This window comes from Staurois parvus, unplaced genomic scaffold (assembly GCF_062004578.1).
Source record: "Staurois parvus isolate SC_StPar_1 unplaced genomic scaffold, SC_StPar_1.0 ptg000092l, whole genome shotgun sequence".
Taxonomy (NCBI): domain Eukaryota; kingdom Metazoa; phylum Chordata; class Amphibia; order Anura; family Ranidae; genus Staurois; species Staurois parvus.
In genome coordinates, this window is record NW_028317888.1 from 2,544,982 (window position 1) to 2,569,994 (window position 25,013).

Consider the following 25,013-nt stretch of genomic DNA (forward strand, 5'->3'; position numbering starts at 1 on the left):
CGCTGCTTCATGACGTCCTCCAAACCTTTCAGCTCCGGATTCAGACTCTGCTGCTTCTTGATGGTGCCCTCCAAACCTATCAGCTCCGGCTTCAGGCTCTGCTGCTTCTTTATTGCATCTTCCAAGCCTTTCAGCTCCGGATTCAGACTCTGCTGCTGCTTGATGGTGCCCTCCAAACCTATCAGCTCCGGCTTCAGGCTCTGCTGCTTCTTGATTGCATCTTCCAAGCCTTTCAGCTCCGGATTCAGACTCTGCTGCTGCTTGATGGTGCCCTCCAAACCTTTCAGCTCCAGCTTCAGACTCTGCTGCTGCTTGATGGTGCCCTCCAAACCTATCAGCTCTGGCTTCAGACTCTGCCGCTTGCTGCTCCATGCCTTATCATGGAGAACTTCCAGGACCCCCTCCTCGCTCTCCACCCATACTGCCATCGCCAATGCTGGATCTTTACTGGTGTCTCCCTTCATTTTCTGGAACCTTTCCTCATTCCGGAACTTTTCTTTGAAAGCTCCACTCTTCTCCTTCAGCGCTTTCACCAAATTATGCTGCTTCTTGATGGCGTCCTCCAAACCTTTCATCTCCGGCTTCAGACTCTGCCGCTGCTTCATGACGTCCTCCAAACCTTTCATCTCCGGCTTCAGACTCTGCCGCTGCTTCATGACGTCCTCCAAACCTTTCAGCTCCGGCTTCAGACTCTGCCGCTTCTTGATGGCGTCCTCCAAACCTTTCAGCTCCGGCTTCAGACTCTGCTGCTGCATGATGGCGTCCTCCAAACCTTTCAGCTCCGGCTTTAGACTCTGCTGCTGCTTGATGGTGCCCTCCAAACCTATCAGCTCCGGGTTCAGGCTCTGCTGCTTCTTGATTGCATCTTCCAAGCCTTTCAGCTCCGGATTCAGACTCTGCTGCTGCTTGATGGTGCCCTCCAAACCTATCAGCTCCGGCTTCAGGCTCTGCTGCTTCTTGATTGCATCTTCCAAGCCTTTCAGCTCCGGATTCAGACTCTGCTGCTGCTTGATGGTGCCCTCCAAACCTATCAGCTCCGGCTTCAGGCTCTGCTGCTTCTTGATTGCATCTTCCAAGCCTTTCAGCTCCGGATTCAGACTCTGCTGCTGCTTGATGGTGCCCTCCAAACCTTTCAGCTCCAGCTTCAGACTCTGCTGCTGCTTGATGGTGCCCTCCAAACCTATCAGCTCTGGCTTCAGACTCTGCCGCTTGCTGCTCCATGCCTTATCATGGAGAACTTCCAGGACCCCCTCCTCGCTCTCCACCCGTACTGCCACCGCCAATGCTGGATCTTTACTGGTGTCTCCCTTCATTTTCTGGAACCTTTCCTCATTCCGGAACTTTTCTTTGAAAGCTCCACTCTTCTCCTTCAGCGCTTTCACCAAATTATGCTGCTTCTTGATGGCGTCCTCCAAACCTTTCATCTCCAGCTTCAGACTCTGCCGCTGCTTCATGACGTCCTCCAAACCTTTCATCTCCAGCTTCAGACTCTGCCGCTGCTTCATGACATCCTCCAAACCTTTCAGCTCCGGCTTCAGACTCTGCCGCTTCTTGATGGCGTCCTCCAAACCTTTCAGCTCCAGCTTCAGACTCTGCTGCTGCTTGATGGTGCCCTCCAAACCTATCAGCTCCGGCTTCAGGCTCTGCTGCTTCTTGATTGCATCTTCCAAGCCTTTCAGCTCCGGATTCAGACTCTGCTGCTGCTTGATGGTGCCCTCCAAACCTTTCAGCTCCAGCTTCAGACTCTGCTGCTGCTTGATGGTGCCCTCCAAACCTATCAGCTCTGGCTTCAGACTCTGCCGCTTGCTGCTCCATGCCTTATCATGGAGAACTTCCAGGACCCCCTCCTCGCTCTCCACCCGTACTGCCACCGCCAATGCTGGATCTTTACTGGTGTCTCCCTTCATTTTCTGGAACCTTTCCTCATTCCGGAACTTTTCTTTGAAAGCTCCACTCTTCTCCTTCAGCGCTTTCACCAAATTATGCTGCTTCTTGATGGCGTCCTCCAAACCTTTCATCTCCAGCTTCAGACTCTGCCGCTGCTTCATGACGTCCTCCAAACCTTTCATCTCCAGCTTCAGACTCTGCCGCTGCTTCATGACATCCTCCAAACCTTTCAGCTCCGGCTTCAGACTCTGCCGCTTCTTGATGGCGTCCTCCAAACCTTTCAGCTCCAGCTTCAGACTCTGCCGCTTCTTGATGGCGTCCTCCAAACCTTTCAGCTCCGGCTTCAGACTCTGCTGCTGCTTGATGGTGCCCTCCAAACCTATCAGCTCTGGCTTCAGACTCTGCCGCTTGCTGCTCCATGCCTTATCATGGAGAACTTTCTTCTTCTTATAAGCAGCTTTCAGGTTCATCAGCTTTTCCTCCTCCTTTGCATTTCTTAGCAAATAGACAGCAACCCGCTCTCTGAAGGCAGGGAGGGATCCCCCTCTTTTAGGGCCACAACCAAGGTCTTCAGGTGTAGGTGAAGCTTGGGAGGGCAAGCTGGCTCCCTCAGGGGGAACATGGCCTAAGTCTATCCCAAAAGAAGCCATGTTTCTGGGGCCAGGCGAGAAGGCCTGCCCCCTAGTGTCTGGAGAGGGAGAGCAACTGCACAAGCAACCTCTCTAGTACAGAGACTGATGGGACTGTGGGGGAGGGGACATTAGAGCATAAGCTCCTCTGGTACAGAGACTGATGTGACTGTGGGGGAGGGGACATTAGAGCGTAAGCTCCTCTGGTACAGAGACGTATGTGACTGTGGGGGAGGGGACATTAGAGTGTAAGCTCATCTGTACGGAGACTGATGGGACTGGCTCAGTAATCTCTGTACAGCACTGCGGTATATGTCAGAGCTATATAAATGTATAATAATAATAGTGTGTGACTGTGGGGGAGGGGACATTAGAGCATAAGCTCCTCTGGTACAGAGACTGATGTGACTGTGGGGGAGGGGACATTAGAGTGTAAGCTCCTCTGGCACAGAGACTGATGTGACTGTGGGGGAGGGGACATTAGAGCGTAAGCTCCTCTGGTACAGAGACTGATGTGACTGTGGGGGAGGGGACATTAGAGTGTAAGCTCATCTGGTACAGAGACTGATGGAACTGTGGGGGAGGGGACATTAGAGTGTAAGCTCCTCTGGTACAGAGACTGATGGGAATGGCTCAGTGATCTCTGTACAGCACTGTGGTATATGTCAGAGCTATATAAATGTATAATAATAATAGTGTGTGTCTGTGGGGGAGGGGACATTAGAGTGTAAGCTCCTCTGGTGCAGAGACTGATGTGACTGTGGGGGAGATGACATTAGAGCATAAGCTCCTCTGGTACAGGGACTGATGTGACTGTGGGGGAGGGGACATTAGAGCGTAAGCTCCTCTGGTACAGGGACTGATGTGACTGTGGGGGAGGGGATATTAGAGCGTAAGCTCCTCTGGTACAGGGACTGATGTGACTGTGGGGGAGGGGATATTAGAGCGTAAGCTCCTCTGGTACAGAGACTGATCTGACTGTGGGGGAGTTGACATTAGAGTGTAAGCTCCTCTGGTTCAGTAGAAATGTATTTGTAGATGAAGATTTCTGGCTGGGAAGGTGTCTGGGTTGGAGATTTCTCTCTCGGGGTTTGTAGAGAACAGAAATGATGAGGAAATAGTCCTTCGTGGTATGTGATTGGCCGGTAGAACAGGGGGAGGGATATTACAGATACACATTGCTGACAGTGATAAGGACTCGGCTGTTATTGTGGAATTCCCATAACAGGAAATGTCAGCAGATTTCAGTCCCTTTAGCACAAACCTGTAGTCATCACACCTCCCTATACCGGGGAGAGGCTGATTCGGCCCCCATAACCCCCTCCAGCTGTCATGTAGAAGAGAAGAGGATTAGGAGTTGGTGAGTATTTGGTATTGTTGGGGGTATTCGATCGTTGTGTGTTCGGATCTTTGTATGTAGATCTGTATGGTCCCCTCCATAGATTAGAAGAGTTCTCTGAGAAGGTGGACAACTTCACAAAATGTTTCAATGTCTTCCTCGGGAAAGCAGAATATCCAGGGCTCTGGGAATAGAGAATAGAAATCACACACAGACACACACAGGGGTTCCACCGCATGGAACAAGGGATTTTTAGCCTTACAAACCAGGGCCGGATCTAGCCGTTCTGATGTGGGGGTGCAGTAAAAAAATGGCAGGGAGGAGAGAATAGGGTCAGCAGTTTGCAAAGCAGTGTACAGGGGTCAGCAGGGCACAGCATGGGAGGTCAGCAGAAAATGTAAAGGAATCAGTTGGGCAGTGTACAGGGGTCAGCAGGGCTCAGGATGGGAGATCAGCAGAAGAGTGTAAAGGAATCAGTTGGGCAGTGTACAGGGGTCAGCAGGACACAGAATGGGGGGTCAGAAGAAGAGTGTAACGGAATCAGTTGGGCAGTGTACAGGGGTCAGCAGGGCACAGGATGGGAGGTCAGCAGGAGAGTGTAAAGGAATCAGTAGGGCAGTGTATAGGGGTCAGCAGGACACAGCATGGGAGGTCAGCAGAAGAGTGTAAAGGAATCAGTTGGGCAGTGTACAGGGGTCAGCAGGGCACAGAATGGGGGGTCAGCAGAAGAGTGTAAAGGAATCAGTTGGGCAGTGTACAGGGGTCAGCAGGGCACAGAATGGGGGGTCAGCAGAAGAGTGTAAAGGAATTGGTTGGGCAGTGTACAGGGGTCAGCAGGGCACAGGATGGGGGGTCAGAAGAAGAGTGTAAAGGAACCAGTTGGGCAGTGTACAGGGGTCAGCAGGGCACAGAATGGGAGATCAGCAGAAGAGTGTAAAGGAATTGGTTGGGCAGTGTACAGGGGTCAGCAGGGCACAGGATGGGGGGTCAGCAGAAGAGTGTAAAGGAATTGGTTGGGCAGTGTACAGGGGTCAGCAGGACACAGGATGGGAGGTCAGCAGAAGTGTAAAGGAATCAGTTGGGCAATGTACAGGGGTCAGCAGGGCACAGGATGGGAGGTCGGCAGAAGAGTGTAAAGGAATAATTTGGGCAATGTACAGGGGTCAGCAGGACACAGGATGGGAGGTCAGCAGAAGAGTGTAAAGGAATCAGTTGGGCAATGTACAGGGGTCAGCAGGGCACAGGATGGGAGGTCGGCAGGAGAGCGTAAAGGAATAATTTGGGCAATGTACAGGGGTCAGCAGGACACAGGATGGGAGGTCAGCAGAAGAGTGTAAAGGAATCAGTTGGGCAATGTACAGGGGTCAGCAGGGCACAGGATGGAAGGTCGGCAGAAGAGCGTAAAGGAATAATTTGGGCAATGTACAGGGGTCAGCAGGGCACAGGATGGGAGGTCGGCAGGACAGAGTAAAGGAATCAGTTGAGCAGGTTTCCGGGACTCTGCAGGGCACAAAATGAGAGGTCAGCAGAAGTGAAAAGGAATCAGTTGGGCAGTGTACAGGGGTAAGCAGGGCACAGGATGGGAGGTCAGCAGAAGAGTGTAAAGGAATCAGTTGGGCAGTGTACAGGGGTAAGCAGGGCACAGGATGGGAGGTCAGCAGAAGAGTGTAAAGGAATCAGTTGGGCAGTGTACAGGGGTCAGCAGGGCACAGGATGAAAGGTAAGCAAAAGAGTGAAAAGGAATCAGTTGGGCAGTGTACAGGGGTTAGCAGGGCACAGGATAGGAAGTCAGCAGAAGTGTAGAGTTATCAGTTGGGCAGTGTAAATGGGTCAGCAGGGCACAGGATGGGAAGTCGGCAGGAGAATGTAAAGGAATCAGTTGGGCAGTGTACAGGGGTAAGTAGGGCACAGGATGGGAGGTCAGCAGAAGAGTGTAAAGGAATCAGTTGGGCAGTGTACAGGGGTCAGCAGGGTACAGGATGGGAAGTCGGCAGGAGAATGTAAAGGAATCGGTTGGGCAGTGTACAGGGGTAAGAAGGGCACAGGATGGGAGGTCGGCAGGAGAGTGTAAAGGAATCAGTTGGGCAGTGTACAGGGGTCAGCAGGGCACGGAATGGGAGGTCCTCAGAAGATTGTAATGGAATCAGTTGGGCAATGTACATGGGTCAGCAAGGCACAGAATGGGAGGTCAGCAGAAGTGTAAAGGAATCAATTAGGCAGTGTACAGGGGTCAGCAGGGCACAGGATGGGAGGTCAGCAGAATTATAAAGGAATCGGTTGGGCAGTGTACAGCGGTCAGCAGGGCACCGGATGTGAGGTCGGCAGGAGAGTGTAAAGGAATCAATTGGGCAATGTACAGGGGTCAGCAGGGCACAGGATGGTAGGTCAGCAGGAAAGTGTAAAGGAATCGGTTGGACAGTGTATAGGGGTCAGAAGGGCATAGGATGGGAGATCGGCAGGACAGAGTAAAGGAATCAGTTGAGCAGGTTTCCGGGACTAAGCAGGGCACAGAATGAGAGGTCAGCAGAAGTGTAAAGGAATCAGTTGGGCAGTGTACAGGGGTCAGCAGGGCACAGGATGGGAAGTCGGCAGAAGAGTGTAAGGGAATCAGTTGGGCAGTGTACAGGGGTCAGCAGGGCACAGGATGGGAGGTCGGCAGGAGAGTGTAAAGGAATCAGTTGGGCAGTGTACAGGGGTCAGCAGGGCACAGTATGGGAGGAAAGCAAAAAAGTGTAAAGGAATCGGTTGGGCAGTGTACAGGGGTCAGCAGGGCACAGAATGGGAAGTCCTCAGAAGATTGTAATGGAATCAGTTGGGCAATGTACAGGGGTCAGCAGGGCACAGGATGGGAGGTCAGCAGAAGACTGTAAAGGAATCAGTTGGGCAGTGTAAATGGGTCAGCAGGGCACAGGATGGGAGGTCAGCAGAAGAGTGTAAAGGAATCAATTAGGCAGTGTACAGGGGTCAGCAGGGCACAGGATGGGAGGTCAGCAGAAGAGTGTAAAGGAATCAGTTGGGCAGTGTACAGGGGTTAGCAGGGCACAGAATGGGAGGTCAGCAGAAGAGTGTAAAGGAATCAATTAGGCAGTGTACAGGGGTCAGCAGGGCACAGGATGGGAGGTCAGCAGAAGAGTGTAAAGGAATCAGTTGGACAGTGTACAGGGGTCAGCAGGGCACAGGATGGTAGGTCGGAGGGAAAGTGTAAAGGAATCGGTTGGGCAGTGTACAGGGGTCAGCAGGGCACAGGATGGTAGGTCGGAGGGAAAGTGTAAGGAGTCAGTTGGGCAGTGTACAGGGGTCAGCAGGGCACAGGATGGAAGGTAAGCAGAAGAGTGAAAAGGAATCAGTTGGTCAGTGTTCAGGGATCAGCAGGGCAAAGGATGGGAGGTCAGAAGAAGAGTGTAAAGGACATGGTTGGGCAGTGTACAGGGGTCAGCAGGGCACAGTATGGGAGGAAAGCAAAAAAGTGTAAAGGAATCGGTTGGGCAGTGTACAGGGGTCAGCAAGGCACAGAATGGGAAGTCCTCAGAAGATTGTAATGGAATCAGTTGGGCAATGTACAGGGGTCAGCAGGGCACAGGATGGGAGGTCAGCAGAAGAGTGTAAAGGAATCAGTTGGGCAGTGTACAGGGGTCAGCAGGGCACAGGATGGGAGGTCAGCAGAAGAGTGTAAAGGAATCAGTTGGACAGTGTACAGGGGTCAGCAGGGCACAGGATGGTAGGTCGGAGGGAAAGTGTAAAGGAATCGGTTGGGCAGTGTACAGGGGTCAGCAGGGCACAGGATGGAAGGTAAGCAGAAGAGTGAAAAGGAATCAGTTGGTCAGTGTTCAGGGATCAGCAGGGCAAAGGATGGGAGGTCAGAAGAAGAGTGTAAAGGACATGGTTGGGCAGAGCACAGGGGTTAGCAGGACACAGGATGGGAGGTCAGCAGAAAAGTGTAAAGGAATCAGTTGGGCAGTGTACAGGGGTCAGCAGGGCACAGGATGGGAAGTCGGCAGGAGAATTTAAAGGAATCGGTTGAGCAATGTACAGGGTTAAGAAGGGCACAGAATGGGAGGTCGGCAGAACAGTGTAAAGGAATCAGTTGGGCAGTGTACAGGGGTCAGAAGGGCACAGGATGGGAGGTTGGCAGAAGAGTGTAAAGAAATCGGTTGGGCAATGCACAGGAGTTAGTAGGGCAAAGGATGAGAGGAAGGCAGAAAAGTATAAAGGAATTGGGTGAGCAGTGTACAGGGGTCAGCAGGGCACAGTATGGGAGGAAAGCAAAAAAGTGTAAAGGAATCAGTTGGACAGTGTACTGGGTTTAGAAGGGCACAGAATGGGAGGTCAGAAGAAGTGTAAAGTAATCAATTGAGCAGTGTACAGGGGTCAGCAGATCACAGCATTGGAGGTCAGCAGAAAATGTAAAGGAATCAGTTGGGCAGTGTACAGGGGTCAGCAGATCACAGCATTGGAGGTCAGCAGAAGAGTGTAATGGAATCAGTAGGGCAGTGTACAGGGGTCAGTAGGGCACAGGATGGGAGGTTGGCAGAAGAGTGTAAAGGAATCAGTTGGGCAGTGTACAGGGGTCAGCAGGGCACAGGATGGGAGGTCAGCAGAAGAGTGTAAAGAAATCAGTTGGGCAGTGTACAGGGGTCATCAGGGCACAGGATGGGAGGTCAGCAGAAGAGTGTAAAGGAATCAGATGGACAGTGTACAGGGGTCAGCAGGGCACAGGATGGGAGGTCAGCAGAAGATGGTAAAGGAATCAGTTGGGCAGTGTACAGGGGTCAGCAGGGTACAGGATGGGAGGTTGTGAAGAGAGTGTAAAGGAATCAGTTGGGCAGTGTTGGCCGGTGGTCTCCTATACTCAGATGATCCACTTGTGGCCTTTCCAAACTATCGAAGAACTTACATTTGACTGACAGGAAGGTCGAAGATGCATTGAAAAATCTAGTACTCTTTCAGCTCGTTTTTGAAGGTTCCTCAGGATTTGGAGGATATATGACTTCCCCTTTTCCCCTGCTGAGGATGGCCTTGGTGGAATGCTTAAGAATACACCTGGACTGATGACATCTAGTGGCCAACTTGCTGATGACATCTTCCTGGTATCACAAGTCCAGAGCACCAGGAGCGGGTCTTAACTGCTCCATGCGCAATGTATGCGCTATCTGGTTAGTGCATTGTTTGTACATTCACAACAACACAAGAGTCACGGTTTTCTTGATCATGGACTGTTGGAACACCTGCACTTAATCACTTTATTATAAGGACTGAGTTATCTAACATATTTAACCGCATGCCGCCCAGCCACTGTACATGTACGGCGGCAGGGCGGCACTGGTAGGCAAAACAACGTTTTAAAACGGACCCCGCAAAACAGGTAGGGGGCGCGCGTGAGGTGCGCGCCCGCCCTCCCTGTCCCGCGGGTGTCCACAGCGGGTGTCAGCCAGCCGCCGGGTCACGGCCGGTTTTTACCAGCCGTTTTCCCGCGATGAGCTGTCATCACTGACACAGAGCAGAGCTGCATTGTTTACACACAGCCTGCTCTGTGACATTTCCCCGACAAGCTGAAGAGGGAGAGAAGAATTTCTCTCCCTCGATCAGCTCCCCCCTCCCTCCCCCTGTCCAGCACACACCCCTGCCCCCTAGTAAAACACTCCCCTTACACAGTAAACTCCTAAAAAGGTTAACCCCTTCCTCCCCAGTGCTATTAGTACAGTTTCAGTGTTTTTTTTTCACTGATCACTGTATTGGTGTCACTGGGGATGTCAGTGACCCCAAGTCAGTTCCCCCCCAGTGTCAAAATGTCCGCCGCAGTCCCGCAGTCCCGCAGTCCCGCCATAAGTCGCTGGTCGCTGCCATAAGTCCTTGATCGCTGCCATAATTCGCTGATCATTGCCATTATTAGTAAAAATAAAAATTAAAAATCCCAGTATCTTTCCCGCCATTTGTAAACGCTATAACTTTCACGTAAACCAATTAATTTACACGTATTGGGTTTTTTTTTTAGCAAAGACATGTCACAGAATGCATTTTGGCAGAAATTTATGACTAAATTTGATTTTTTTCATTTTTTTTTTACTGGACATGTTTTATAGCAAATAGTCCAAAATATTGTTTTTTTTTCCTAAAAATTGTCAGCTTTTATTTTATAGCGCAAAAAATAAAAACCGCACAGGCAATCAAATACCACCAAAAGAAAGCTCAATTTGTGGGGAAAAAAAGGATGTAAATTTCATTTATGTACCATATTGCATGATCGCGCAATTTTCCGTTAAACTAGCGCAGCGCTGTATAGCAGAAAAATGGCGTAAATTGCAGTATCTATACCATAGTTTGTAGACGCTATAACTTCCGCACAAAGCAATCAATATACACTTATTGGGATTTTTTTTACCAAAAACATGGAGCAGAATACATTTTGGCCTAAATTTATAACTAACTTTGAGTTTACTATATATTTTTTATTGCTGAAAGTAAAAAATATTGTTTTTCGTCAAAATTTTTGGCCTTTTTTTGTTTATAGCGTGAAAAATAAAAAGCGCACAGGTGATCAAATTACACCGAAAGAAAGCTCTATTTGTGTGAAAAAAAGGACGTAAATTTCGTTTGGGTGCAGCATTGCATGACCGCGCAATTATCAGTTGAATAAGTGCAGCGCCGAGTAGCAAAAAGAGGCGTGGTCATTAAGGGGGGTAAATCCTCTGGAGGGCGAGGGGTTAACATATGTTATTGTGCATAATTTAATTATTCATTATTTAATTATTCATTTTTTCCATCACTTGATTATACATATATAAGCACTGCATACTTATTTTATATTTCCATACTGGGTTGAAAGGTTGCCTTTATGCTAGCGGCTTTATATTTGATTATTGTTCCCAGCGCTCAATTACTACTTTCTCAAGTGTACCGGGGTAAGCAGGGTACAGCATGGGAGGTCAGCAGAAGAGAGTAAAGGAATCAGTTGGGCAGTGTACAGGGGTCAGGAGGAAACAGGATGGGAGGTCAGCAGAAGAGTGTAAAGGAATCAGTTGGACAGTGTACAGGGGTCAGCAGGATACAGGATGGGAGGTCAGCAGAAGAGTGTAAAGGAATCAGTTGGACAGTGTACAGGGGTCAGCAGGACACAGGATGGGAGGTCAGCAGAAGTGTAAAGGAATCAGTTGGGCAGTGTACAGGGGTCAGCAGGGCACAGGATGGGAGGTCAGCAGAAGTGTAAAGGAATCAGTTGGGCGGTGTACAGGGGTCAGCAGGGCACAGGATGGAAGGTCAGCAGAAGAGTGTAAAGGAATCAGTTGGGCAGTGTACAGGGGTCAGCAGGGCACAGGATGGGAGGTCAGCAGAAGTGTAAAGGAATCAGTTGGGCAGTGTACAGGGGTCAGCAGGGCACAGGATGGGAGGTAAGCAGAAGAGTGTAAAGGAATCAGTTGGGCAGTGTACAGGGGTCAGCAGGGCACAGGATGGGAGGTCAGCAGAAGTGTAAAGGAATCAGTTGGGCAGTGTACAGGGGTCAGCAGGGCACAGGATGGAAGGTCAGCAGAAGAGTGTAAAGGAATCAGTTGGGCAGTGTACAGGGGTCAGCAGGGCACAGGATGGGAGGTCAGCAGAAGAGTGTAAAGGAATCAGTTGGGCAGTGTACAGGGGTCATCAGGGCACAGGATGGGAGGTCAGCAGAAGAGTGTAAAGGAATCAGTTGGGCAGTGTACAGGGGTCAGCAGGGTACAGGATGGGAGGTCAGCAGAAGAGTGTAAAGGAATCAGTTGGGCAGTGTACAGGGGTCAGCAGGGCACAGGATGGAAGGTCAGCAGAAGAGTGTAAAGGAATCAGTTGGGCAGTGTACAGGGGTCAGCAGGGCACAGGATAGGAGATCAGCAGAAGAGTGTAAAGGAATCAGTTGGGCAGTGTACAGGGGTCATCAGGGCACAGGATGGGAGGTCAGCAGAAGAGTGTAAAGGAATCAGTAGGGCAGTGTACAGGGGTCAGCAGGGTACAGCATGGGAGGTCAGCAGAAGAGAGCAAAGGAATCAGTTGGGCAGTGTACAGGGGTCAGCAGGGCACAGGATGGGAGTTCTGCAGGAGAGTGTAAAGGACTCGGTTAGGCAGAGCACAGTGGTCAGCAGGGCACAGGATGGGAGGTTGGCAGGAGAGTGTAAAGGAATCGGTTGAGCAGTGCACAGGGGTGAGCAGGGCACAGTATGGGAGGAAAGCAGAAAAGTGTAAAGAAATCAGTTGTGAAGTGTACAGGGGTCAGCAGGGTACAGGATGGGAGGGCGGCAGGAAAGTGTAAAGGAATCAGTTGGGCAGTGTACAGGGGTCAGAAGGGCACAGAATGGGAGGTCATCAGAAGATTGTAATGGAATCAGTTGAGCAGTGTACAGGGGTCAGCAGGGCACAGGATGGGAGGTCAGCAGAAGATTGTAATGGAATCAGTTGAGCAGTGTACAGGGGTCAGCAGGGCACAGGGTGGGAGGGCAACAGGAGAGTGTAAAGGAATCAGTTGAGCAGTGTACAGGGGTCAGCAGGGCACAGTATGGGAGGAAAGCAGAAAAGTGTAAAGAAATCAGTTGTGAAGTGTACAGGGGTCAGCAGGGTACAGGATGGGAGGGCAACAGGAGAGTGTAAAGGAATCAGTTGGGCAGTGTACAGGGGTCAGCAGGGCACAGGGTGGGAGGGCAACAGGAGAGTGTGAAGGAATCAGTTGGGCAGTGTACAGGGGTCATGTAATGAGTCTATCTCATATATTAGTTTCACCTTTTAAGTTGCATTATTGAAATAAATGAACTTTTGCACGTTATTCTAATTTTTTGAGTTTCACCTGTATCTCCCGCCAATCAGGAGTGATATAAATAGTGCGTGTGTAATGTCATATCTCCCACCAATCGGAAGTGATAGAAATAGTGTGTGTGTGATGTCATATCTCCCACCAATCGAGATTTATAGAAATAGTGTGCATGTGATGTCATATCTCCCACCAATCGGAAGTGATAGAAACAGTGTACGTGTGATGTCATATCTCCCGCCAATCAGGAGTTATAGAAATAGCATGTGTGGCTGTCAATCACCGGATCCCGGCCAGTAATTACCCGCCGGCGCCCAGTGATTACCGAGTATCTCTGATGGGGAGGAGGACTGTTTTGTTTACTAACAATCTTCCTCCCTGTTAGCTCAGGCACACTGCACAGCACAGCCATCCAGAACAGTGCACTTACAGTGATGCACCCCCTTACCCCCTAGTAAAACACTCCCAGCACACAGTTAACCCTTTGATTGCCCCTCATGCCCCCAAAGGAGGTGCACAGTGATGTTAGGGTGGGTGTGGAGTTCTTGACATCTGATGTAATGGGGGGTGAGATGCTCTGGACATCTAGTCTTACAATTACAACTGGCCCTTTGAGGGAAACCATAATGCTGACACAGCCTGCATAATAATGATCATTAAAAATAAAAACCAACTTTAGCCCTTTTATATAGAATTCTGATTTTTATTTTTTTTGTACAGGTGGATTGATGAGCCACGTTTTCGGTCATGCTGGTCTTCGTGAATACAACTCAGTCACATGGGAAACCAAACATCTGGGTGTCTTAATTGACTGAAAGTTTTTATTGCAGTTCACTGGAGGAGTCACACAGGACACAAGTCATATCCGTGTTCTAAATGTCATAAGTGCTTTGGGTCCTCTTCAACACTGATCCAACCTCAGAGGATAACATGAGAAAAGTCATTTCAGTGTTCTGGAAGTGACAATTGCTTTACAGTAAAGTCCAACCCATGTATACATAAGAGGAGTCATTTCAAGCTATTTCTTGTTTGGAACGTAACAAAGATTTTACAATGGAGGCAAAACATATCACACACCAGAAGGTTCACACTGGAGAGAAGTCATATCAGTGTTCTGAATGTGACAAAGCTTTTACATGGAAGTCACATCTTATCAGACACCAGAGGATCCACACTGGAGAGAAGTCATATCAGTGTTCTGAGTGTGACAAAGCTTTTACATGGAAGTCACAGCTTATCATACACCAGAGGATTCACACTGAAGAGAAGTCATATCAGTGTTCTGAATGTGAAAAAACTTTTACACAGAAGTCAAGTCTTATCACACACCAGAGGATTCACACTGGAGAGAAGTCATATCAGTGTTCTGAATGTGACAAATTTTTTACAACCAAGGCAGAGCTTATCATACACCAGAGGATTCACACTGGAGAGAAGCCATATCAGTGTTCTGAATGTGACAAAGCTTTTACATGGAAGACCAGTCTTATCACACACCAGAGGATTCACACTGGAGAGAAGTCATATCAATGTTCTGAATGTGACAAAGCTTTTACACACAAGTCACATCTTATCAGACACCAGAGGATGCACACTGGAGAGAAGCCATATCAATGTTCTGAATGTGACAAAGCTTTTACACGGAAGTCACATCTTATCAGGCACCAGAGGATCCACACTGGAGAGAAGTCATATCAGTGTTCTGAGTGTGACAAAGCTTTTACATGGAAGTCACAGCTTATCAGACACCAGAGGATCCACACTGGAGAGAAGTCATATCAGTGTTCTGAATGTGAAAAAACTTTTACACAGAAGTCAAGTCTTATCACACACCAGAGGATTCACACTGGAGAGAAGTCATATCAGTGTTCTGAGTGTGACAAAGCTTTTACATGGAAGTCACAGCTTATCATACACCAGAGGATCCACACTGGAGAGAAGTCATATCAGTGTTCTGAATGTGAAAAAACTTTTACACAGAAGTCAAGTCTTATCACACACCAGAGGATTCACACTGGAGAGAAATCATATCAGTGTTCTGAATGTGACAAATTTTTTACACCCAAGGCAGATCTTATCATACACCAGAGGATTCACACTGGAGAGAAGCCATATCAATGTTCTGAATGTGACAAAGCTTTTTTAACCAAGAAAGAGCTTATCATACACCAGAGGGTTCACACTGGAGGGAAGTCATATCAGTGTTCTGAATGTGACAAAGCTTTTACACAGAAGTCATATCTTATCATACACCAGAGGGTTCACACTGGAGAGAAGTCATATCAGTGTTCTGAATGTGACAAAGCTTTTACATGGAAGTCATATCTTATCACACACCAGAGGATCCACACTGGAGAGAAACCACATCAGTGTTCTGAATGTGATAAAACTTTTACACAGAAGTCTGTTTTCATAGCACACCAGAGGATCCACACTGGAGAGATGCCATATCAGTGTTCTGAATGTGATAAAACTTTTAAACAGAGAGGAAACCTTGTCATACATGAGAGGGTTCATACTGGAGAGAAGCCATATCAATGTTCAGAATGTGACAAAGCTTTTACAGGTAATGCCGGGCTAATCTGTCACCAGAGGATTCACAAGCTTGAGCTGCATAGAGGAAACTCCAGAAGAAGGGGCAATATTAAAGAAGTCACAGCTGTCCCATTAGGCTCACAGGCCCAATGTCTTCCCACAAACTAGGGAAGACATGATGCTACTTAAAAAAAAAAAACTTTGAACAAACAGGACTCTAATGATCGGATTCATTGGGTTTAGTTCTTATGTCCTTCAGAAACACACCTAGAAGGCCTGTGAATCTTTTACCTTTGGACATTTTTTCAGACAAGCAGCAATGACTGAACTGTATTCCTCATCATTCTCATCTTTATCCTTTTTTATGGAGCATTGACTGAACATGTAATGCATTTTCATCATTCACTAACTGAGCTATGTTCCCATGTGTTTTCTTCATTGCCAGAATCTGACCAACCAATACATGACCAACATTGCCTCAGTACCAGAGTCTAGGATGGGGTCCAATGGCTTCTTGCCAAGCCTCTGAAACCTCATTAGGAGAACCCATTCCAGGTTCTTTTGAGAACTGAAACACCATAAGCTAGGCTTGAGGGCTCCAGCTAAGCCCACCTTGTCCACACCTCCCATTACATGGTCAACCTCCTCTCCCATGATCAATGCCTCCTTTCCATGTTCCATCTCCTCTCATGGATGACAGGCAGGTCTGTAGCCAGATAGAGGTCTATGTTTGGTTAGAGAGTAACTTCTTAAGCTGGTGTAGGCCTTCCAACACGGAGTTAATACTGTTTTAGGGGACATATTCAACAGTACCACCTAATCCCAGCTGGCCACTTATGTTTCATCTGGTTTTCTCAAAAGGGATTCTATCAGGTGAAGATTGGATGTCCTTATTATCTTTTTTTTCTGTCCAGCTATTGCTCATCTCCATAAACTATTCACACGGTACAACTGCAAGAGATCTGAACTTACAAAGTGCTAAGTGTGCGGTCATATTCCTACCACTTCTTCTGGGAGACTGAAATTCCTCTTATTGGGGTTCACCTTAATGACTCTGAATGAACGGGTCCCTTTTTGGGGCAAAGTTTGCAAAGAGCACTAATTATTCCTGGAAATTCTAAGACATCGGCACTAAAGTGTAACAATGGGCAAAATCAATAATTACATAAATGGTGGAATCTGTCAGCATAAATGTTTTATGTTTTTCCAAGTCTCCCCTTATAACATTTTTATTACCTGTTGACCCTCCCAGTAGATCTGTTTTTTTCTGCTTCATGTAGAAGGCCAAGCTATCTGGCAAAAATTAAAGTTAAGGGGGTTGGGAAACACCATATAACACTGCTGGGGGTGCTTACAACTGTCATCTTCCATTCATATGGGGGGTTGGACCTTATAGAGAACCTGTTGCTGTAACTGCTGTAGAAGAGTTAGCTGAAGTTGGACTTTACTTGTTGTGTGTCTTACTTATAATCTATCTAAGACTTCCCTGTACAGGGTGACAACGCTGCTGTGTAATGTTCCTGCAGAATGATCAGGGTTGTCACCCTGTTACAGAAGGTGGGGAAATAACAGATCTACAGACAGGACCAACAACTGATACAACTATGTTGCAGAGGGAACTCTGGGAATGCTAATGACAGATTGCATTACACATTCAGTTAGCAGACTTCCTGCTGTTGGTCTTCTGTTTGAATTGTGTTCTGATATTTACTGTCCTGCTGTAAAAGGTGTAAATGATTGCCCACATGTTTCCTGTATAGCAGGGACTTCATACTCATATCAGGAATAGTAGGATGGGTACTTACCCAAGGGGGTCACCTTTTTGGGTTTGGAAGAACCATTTAATTCCATTAATGGCACCGACAAGGGGAGTCTCATTTACTTCACCAACAATAGGAGAGCCAATCACAGGCTAGTAACATTTCATGGTTTCTCAATGTAATTTCAGAATGTTTAATCCCCATTGGTCCAATGGATTCCTAGTCCTTCCAGATAACATTTGCGTCTTGTGTGGAAGGAGCACCCTAAAATGTCTTCCCTTCAATTCCACCCATAGCTGTACTTGAGGTTATGTTGCCCCTCCCCCCATATCTGTAAGGGAAAGCCTCAATTTCTCCCAATACTCCCCTGGCCTTCCAGTGATAAGAAACATTTTCTATGGACTGGAGCTGCTTTATGCAGTGAGCCCTTCATAGACGGGATGGGGAATCTAAGATACGTAAGATGTACTGGAGTCATGGATCAGATAACCAATGACACCATTGATGTTATAGCAGAGCTGACAGCAGAAGTGGCTCCACCACCTAAGGTGGTGTCACAGAACTGCATGGCAGCTGACTATCTCTTGGAAGACCAAGGTGGAGTCTACAAATGGTGTCAGATAGAGAGTGTTGTACATTTATATTAGAACATGAGGATCTCAGAAGGGGATATCTGCACAAGGTAAAGGAGTTCCAACAGGAACCTGGGTGGGGGGAGGTGGGATCCAATGTTTTGGATGGGTTTAGTTGGAACCTGGTTGAGTAATATGGTGGGTTTGCTTCTTAAGCCATTAGTTGCTACCATAGTTTTGATTTTGAAATATTATATATTGCTGTATTTTCTTTCACTGCCAGAGTTTATTTTGCTTTTGTTTTTAGTTAATTTCACATTTTAGGCCACATGATTAGTTAAACCCCAAACATTTCTTTTATTATCTGAAAGCAGAGACTCTGGAGAATATAATGGTGGTAGTTGCCATTTTTCATGTCACAGAATATTAGTACAGCTGTTTATCAAATACATATTTTCTGTAAAAAAAATAATGTTAGTGCACAAAGAACACAATATATGACCCAATTTGTTTGGTGAAATATAAAATATGAGGTTGGCATCAAGTATATAGATACCAAACATGTCAAACTTTACAAATTGTGCGTACTTGTGAAATGGTGACAAACTTCAGTACCAAAAATTGTTAAATGGTGACGCTTTAAGAGCTTTTATAGGCTATCAGTTCAGATAGTTACCCGTGAACGATGGCCTCAGAATGATTGTTCTCACTCTCACTTGTGCAATGATATGTAAAATGTGTCGTGTGATTTGTTTTGTATTTTTTTTAATTTTTATAGTGTTACTTTAATTTTTTTTCAACTCTTTTTTCACCTAACATGGCTTCTATCAGATAGAGGGTTGATAGCCCCCCTGTGATACATATTTCTGGTCACAGGTCCTCTTTAACTAGCTGCCGACCGCAGATAGTCGAATGACGGCTGCACTGCGGCCGGCCAGTTCTGAGTGGACGTCATATGACGTCCTCCCAGAACGCGCTCTCCTGCGTGCCCCAGGGGGAGCGCACCCGGCGATCTCCAGCTGATCACGTGATGTGGTAAAAGGCCAATCACAGCGGCCTTTTACCACGTGATCAGCCGTGTCCAATGACACGCTGATCAGAGGGAAATGCAAGTGCCGGTTCTTGGCTGCACTTTCCTCACGCTGTCAGATCGTGAGGAAAGTACTGCCGAGAATCGGCAGTTGTCAGAGCGGGGATCGGCACCGATCATCAGGGCACTGATGATCAGTGCCCTGATGATCGGTGCCCAGCAGTGCCACCCGCAAGTTCCGCCCACCTGTGCCCAGCAGTGCGCCCACTAGCTCCGCCCACCCGTGTTCAGCAGATCACCCACCTGTGCCCAGCAGTGCACCCACCTGTGCCACTCTGAAGTGCCACCTACCTGTGCCCAGCAGTGCCACCCACCTGTGCCCACCCACCAGTGCTGCCCACCAGTGCCACCCACCAGTGCAGCCCAGCAGTGATGCCAGTCAGTGCCCAGGGGTTGTGCCAGTCAGTGCCGCCAGTCAGTGCCCAGCAGTGATGCCAGTCAGTGCCGTCTATCAGTACCCATAATCAGTGTCACCTATCAGTGCTGCATATTAGTGCCGCCTATCCGTGACACCTCATTAGTGCTGTCTATCAGTGCTGCCTATCAGTGCCACCTCATTAGTGCTGCCTATCAGTGCCCTTTAGTGCTGCCTATCAGTGCCCATCAGTGCTGCCTCATCAACGCACATCAGTGAAGGAGAAAAAATACCTGTTTGAAAAATTTTATAAAAGAAACTTATTTTTTTTCAAATTTTTTGCACGTTTTTTTATTTATAGCGCAAAAAGTAAAGCGCCCAGTGGCGATTAAATACCACCAAAAGAAAGCTCTATTTGTGAGAAAAAAATGATCAAAATTTCATATGGGTACAATGTTGCATGACCGCGCAATTGTCAATCAAATTGCGGCAGCGCTGAAAGCTGAAAATTGGCCTGGTAAATAAGGGGGTATAAGTGCCTGGTAGGCAAGTGGTTAAAGAGACATCAGAACATTATTAGACCCCCAATGTCACCTCTGTACCCCAAGAAAGATGGTCAAGCACAGATCATGCCTAATCAGCTCCTTCCCAAACCATAAAGACTGAAGAATGACAGCTCTGAACCCAGAAATGACATAATCTCCCACCTCCCACATTCATTCACTGAAGGGGAGATCAGATGTTTGCTGATCTCCTTCTGCTCTCATCGCTGACACCCACCATGCCTGTCTTGGGCTTGCAGGAAGGACAGCTGAGCCCAGTATACATGGTGGGGGGGAACCTTCAAAGCGGCTGAATCACTTCCACCAGAAAGCTGACAGTTGGCCTAACAAATGTAGACAACCCCGGGTGCTATAGCTATAAGGCCGTGCTGCTGCTGATGGAAACCTTACATTGGTCGGAGTGAAAGGGTTCCACTAATGTACATCTGCCAAATCTGTATCTGAGGAGACCATAGAAGCAGCATTAGAAAGAAATGTGAGCATGGCTTCAGTCAGGCGATGTCCTGGTGGTCCTGGTCTTGTTCTCCTTCAGGTCCTCTCACCTTGTAGATGGTGACATGGACTTGTGTGGGAATGAGTAGGAGGGGCTCCGGGTTCTCTTGTACCCAATCAGCTTGTTGTGGATAAATGATGAAATTGTCTTCTGGGAATTTACAGGGATTTGGATGTTTAGAGGGTCACATAAGTGGGTGGGGCTGGTATTAATGAGGGGTGTGTCATATGTTAATCAGTTTCTTAGCATAGATGATATAAATGGTATAAATAGATCCTGGAAATGTAAACAATCTATTTATTTTCTTCTGTTGTTAAAGTGTCACATTTAATAAAGTTGAATTATAATTTCATCACACAATACCGTGGTCTGGGTTCTTCTACAACACATTCCCCCAAACATGTCCTCTTCCAGTTATAGGGGTCTGGTGGAATGGGACACCAGCTGATGGTATCTCTTAGACCCCTTGTACATGGGGGGTCCAGCCCCTGTGGGTGCAATGCTGGCATTATAATACACCTGGTAAGCACAGGTACAGCGTCCAGCCCCGCTGCCTGCAGCCTGTCAAAGTCTACACTACAGCTGGACGGGGCTCAATGCTGCACCACGTTTACCTCGTGTTTAGGGGGCTCTGTGTTCAGGGAGAAATGACCGCCATCCTGATCAGACAAAGCATAAAGAAGATGTAGGCAGGTGCAGTCTGCTTCTTCTACTGTAGGGGGCACCCAACCAGGGGGACATCCCAGCCTGGAGAGGAAGTCGGGGGACACTTGGTTTCTCTGTGGTTTCCCGGTTCCTGGAGACTGTGTGGAATGAAGGTCCATGGAGTACTGGAGACATTTTTAATTTTTTTGTTTACATGTTTTAAAAACCATTTATACCTTAAAATTACTTAAAACCCCCAAATATTATATATATTTCTTCACAACAGCAGACACACTAGAGGATAAATTGTTAGTAGTTCTGATGTTTTATGAGTTTTATTATTTTACACAATATTAGTGCAATGATTTATGAAAGGTACAATTTCAGTTACAAATACAGTAAAGTTAATTTCTGGGACATAAATGTAATTTATTATCTAAGGTTTCAGTAAAATATAAAAGATGCATTTCCCCGCACTGAATATAATGGGATCCCACATAACAGTCGCTGTTCATATTCAGAATTCCTTTCTTACAATGGGATCTTGTGTCCGGATAAAATCTTTTATAGATCCCTTGTGACATTGTGTTCTCATTGTAAAATCCTAGATTTGTAAATCTGTCGCTGATATTTATAATGGTTTTGTCCAGAAAAAGAATGGAGTGATGTGGAGAGATGGAAACATATGTATAGATGAAAGATTGGTCTGTTGACTCCCCAGAGCTCCTTTCCATGAGAGATGTTTGTTTCCCCCCCAGAGCTGAACAATGGTACGTTCCTGAATGGCCAGGCTGCTGGTTTGTTGAATCCAGAGTCTACATACAAGATGCCTCCACAGTGTACATTGATGGGGCTGGGAAGGCTGGTACATGTTGTTCATTTGCTCCGGGTGCAGGAGATAGGACAGAATCCCATTGTTGCCGGGTGTCCTCGCTTTCCTCAATTCTGTACTCACTTCATTTACAAAAGCAAACTATGTGAGTGGAGAAGGTGATTGTATCCGGCTGGAGCTCAGACCTGACAGGGACTCGGGATTTTGGGCCTCTTACGTCTAAGACAAATATAGTCTGAGTTGGAGAGAAGATAAAATATCATTTATTCTCAGAGACATTCTGAGGGGTTTTCCACAATTTGTAATTGCTGACAATTCTTTTGTGGACATTCAGCTGTCAGTGGGGAAACCTGCCGACAGATGAGGAGTCATCGGTTAGGGGTGTGACCGCCTGATTTCCAGCCAATCATTAACAACCAGATATATTTCACACAGAATTCAGATCAGTCCATCAATTGTCAACAGATGAGAATTCTAGAGAATTCAGAGAAAGCTCCACCCTCATTCATTCTCCACCAATCATGGATCTCACTCCAGTTACCCAGTCACCGTGGGCCTGATTTCCTTGACATCCATCATTGGTGTCAGTGAGATAAAATAAGCCCCATTGTTGCTGTCAGTGAGAACAAAGTGTACCCCCAGCCCAGCATTGGTGGTCAGTGGTGGTACTTACCTGATCCCACCCTCCCACTGCCTCTCTGCTGATGTCACAATTATACTTTCACTGTAGGAAAGGAGATGGTGGCTCCCAGCAGTCGGGTATAATTGCAGTGCCTGGTGATGGAACCCAGAGAGTGTTCCGCTGTCATCACCTCACTGCCACTCTGAAAAGTCCTGGAACCTGCCAGACATGGACATGAACATTGGAGAACACTTGGAAACAACAAGATTCAAACTTTAAGACATTTCTTGGAGCTGCAGTTCCTCTGAGCTCCACCACGTGATCTCCCTTCTACCCAGAGAGGAAGTGATGTCAGGTACAGACAAGAAGTGATGTCAGGTACAGACAGGAAGTGATGTCAGGTACAGATGGTAAGAGACGTCAGGTAGACAGGAAGTGATGTCAGGTATAGACTGGAAGTCATGTCAGGTATAGACAGGAAGTGATGTCAGGTACAGACAGGATGCTCTGGGTGAGAGGTGAGTCAATTGGAAGTGGAGAGGAGACATTGCTGTGTCTCCCAGCAGACAGAAGGTGTCAGTAATGAGGCTCCACCTGATGCTGGCTGCTGGGAAGGTATATAATCCCCCCGTAGTTTTCATCAGCTCCTCAGTGTTCTGCCTGTGAGCCGCTTCCCTGCTGGATCCTGCGTCCTGTATCTTGTATACTTTCCCCTGATTCTGGTTTCCTGCATCCTGTTCCCCATCTCTGCTCCCCTGATTCCCAGTCCCAGTCCTGCCCGGTGTATGTCAGCTTCCCCCCATTTGTACACAGTGTATTATAGTCAGGTTGTTGGGTTGGTTATTTGCTGTCACATTTATTAGTCACTTTTGCTTTGTTTATGGTCTGTGGGTGTCGGAGGGTGTCGTGTCCATTAGTAAACTCCACTTAAAGCGATTGTAAAGGCAACATTTTTTTTCTTTTAAAACAAACATGTCATACTTACTGCTGTGTGTGATGGGTTTGCACAGAGCAGCCTGGATCCTCCTCTTCTCGGGTCCCCCACATGCGCTCCTGGTCCCTTCTCCTGTTGAGTGCCCCCACAACAAGCAGCTTGTTATGGGGGCATCCAAGCAGGCTCGGGAGCGAGTTGCTGCTCTGTGTCTCCACAGAGTCCCCTCTCCCTCCTCATTGGCTGTGATTGACAGCAGCAGGAGCCAATGGCCCCTGATCTTGTCTCAGCCAATGAGGAGAGAGAGTCCCCAGACTGCCAAGGATCTTGTGCACATTGCTGGATCAGGATGCGGATCAGGTGAGTATTGGGGGGGCTGCTGTACAGAGAAGGGTATTTACCTTCATATATAGAATGCATGGAGGTAACAAACCTCCTGACTTTACACCCCCTGTAATCACACTCCTCCTACTCATCTTATTCCACATTTCTTAGGTATAGCCCACCGATCTGGTCATCCCGGCTGTCGCTGGATACCTGCATTCCTTACAAGGGTTTATATTCCTCACCAGTGTACTCTGTATACCGGGCTGTATACCACAACATCCTGACCATTGTACTATGCATGCTGGGCTGTATATGACATACTCCTGACCACTGAGCTCTGTACACATGCCTAAAATATAATCCTGACCACTGCACTCTGTTACACAGGCCTAAGATATAATCCTGACCACTGCACTCTGGGATGGAAATCACATACTCCTGACCACTGCACTTTGTACACAGGCCTAAGATATAATCCTGACCACTGCACTCTGTACTCTGGGATGGAAATCACATACTCCTGACCACTGCGCTCTGTACACAGGGCTGTATGATATACTCCTGACCAGTGCACTCTGTACTCTGGGATGGAAATCACATACTCCTGACCACTGCGCTCTGTACACAGGGCAGTATATGACATACTCCTGATCGCTGCACTCCACACAGGCCTAAGATATAATCCTGACCACTGCACTCTGTACACAGAGCTGTATGTGATATACTACTGACCACTGCACTCTATACACAGGCCTAAGATATAATCCTGACCACTGCACTCTGTACACAGAGCTGTATATGACATACTCCTTGTGACAATCAGACCCCAGCCCTTCTCACCAAACTCGTGACCAAAGGACTAGCCAATCTAAAACTGCGCTGTCACGTGCATAACAATGCCACTCCCAGCTGCACCCTGCACAAAGATTTTCCAGCTAATGGACCACAATCTGTGTACCGGCGGCCTGAGAGAGATTGTTACTGGGTCAGGTTAATTATGCAATTAACCCTTCACACTGCCACTACCGCCATTTTTGTACAGAGAAAGAGGAAACCCGGCAATATCAGCAATAACACTATGATGTTTGAATAATCGTTTGTCTACACAATGTCACTGCAGACAGATGTATGCAGATTTAAAAACACACAGTAGCGCTCTTCAGAGGCAGGGATTCTTAGTTGCATTAAAGAGCTTTAGAAACAGTTCAACACTTTCAGAATGTAAGATTATTACTAAAAGGTCAAAAGGGTGCAATAAAAATATTTACAGAAAAATATGTAGCCAATATATATATAAATATACAGAGAACAATAACACAGCAAATAGATAACAGAGAGAAGTTTAGAGGGTTAAAGTACTTGCCACACGTCCTGGGTTAAGCAGATTAGTTTTCAGAGCAAAAGGATTTCTTATCTCCCACTGTCAGTTTCGATGTTAAAATGGAGATTTTTCAACTCACCCCAACTCAGCATTTTCTAGCAACTCCACAGGGTGTCTCCCTGGAGCAGTAAACCAATCGACTCATTTGGGGAGGGAGGTGTAGGTGGAGACCTAAGCTATGACCAAAAACTCTCATAGCTTCTATTATGATTCATAACTTATTCTCGGGGCATTTAGCAGCCTTGAAATATCAGAAACAAGAACGAGCGCTAGATCTATAGGGCAGAA

At 47.3% G+C, this 25,013-nt stretch overlaps 1 protein-coding gene across 1 annotated transcript in view; it reads left to right on the forward strand.

Moving 5' to 3' along the window:
• The first annotated feature begins 6,432 nt into the window (after positions 1 to 6,432).
• Positions 6,433 to 25,013, forward strand: part of LOC149468122 (uncharacterized) — a 162,572-nt gene continuing 143,991 nt past the window's right edge. Inside the window, exons 1-3 of the mRNA XM_089670678.1 lie at positions 6,433 to 6,453; positions 13,700 to 15,021; positions 15,106 to 15,190. Of these exons, the coding sequence (XP_089526804.1) occupies positions 6,433 to 6,453; positions 13,700 to 15,021; positions 15,106 to 15,190 (1,428 nt within the window). The remainder of the gene's footprint in view (positions 6,454 to 13,699; positions 15,022 to 15,105; positions 15,191 to 25,013) is intronic.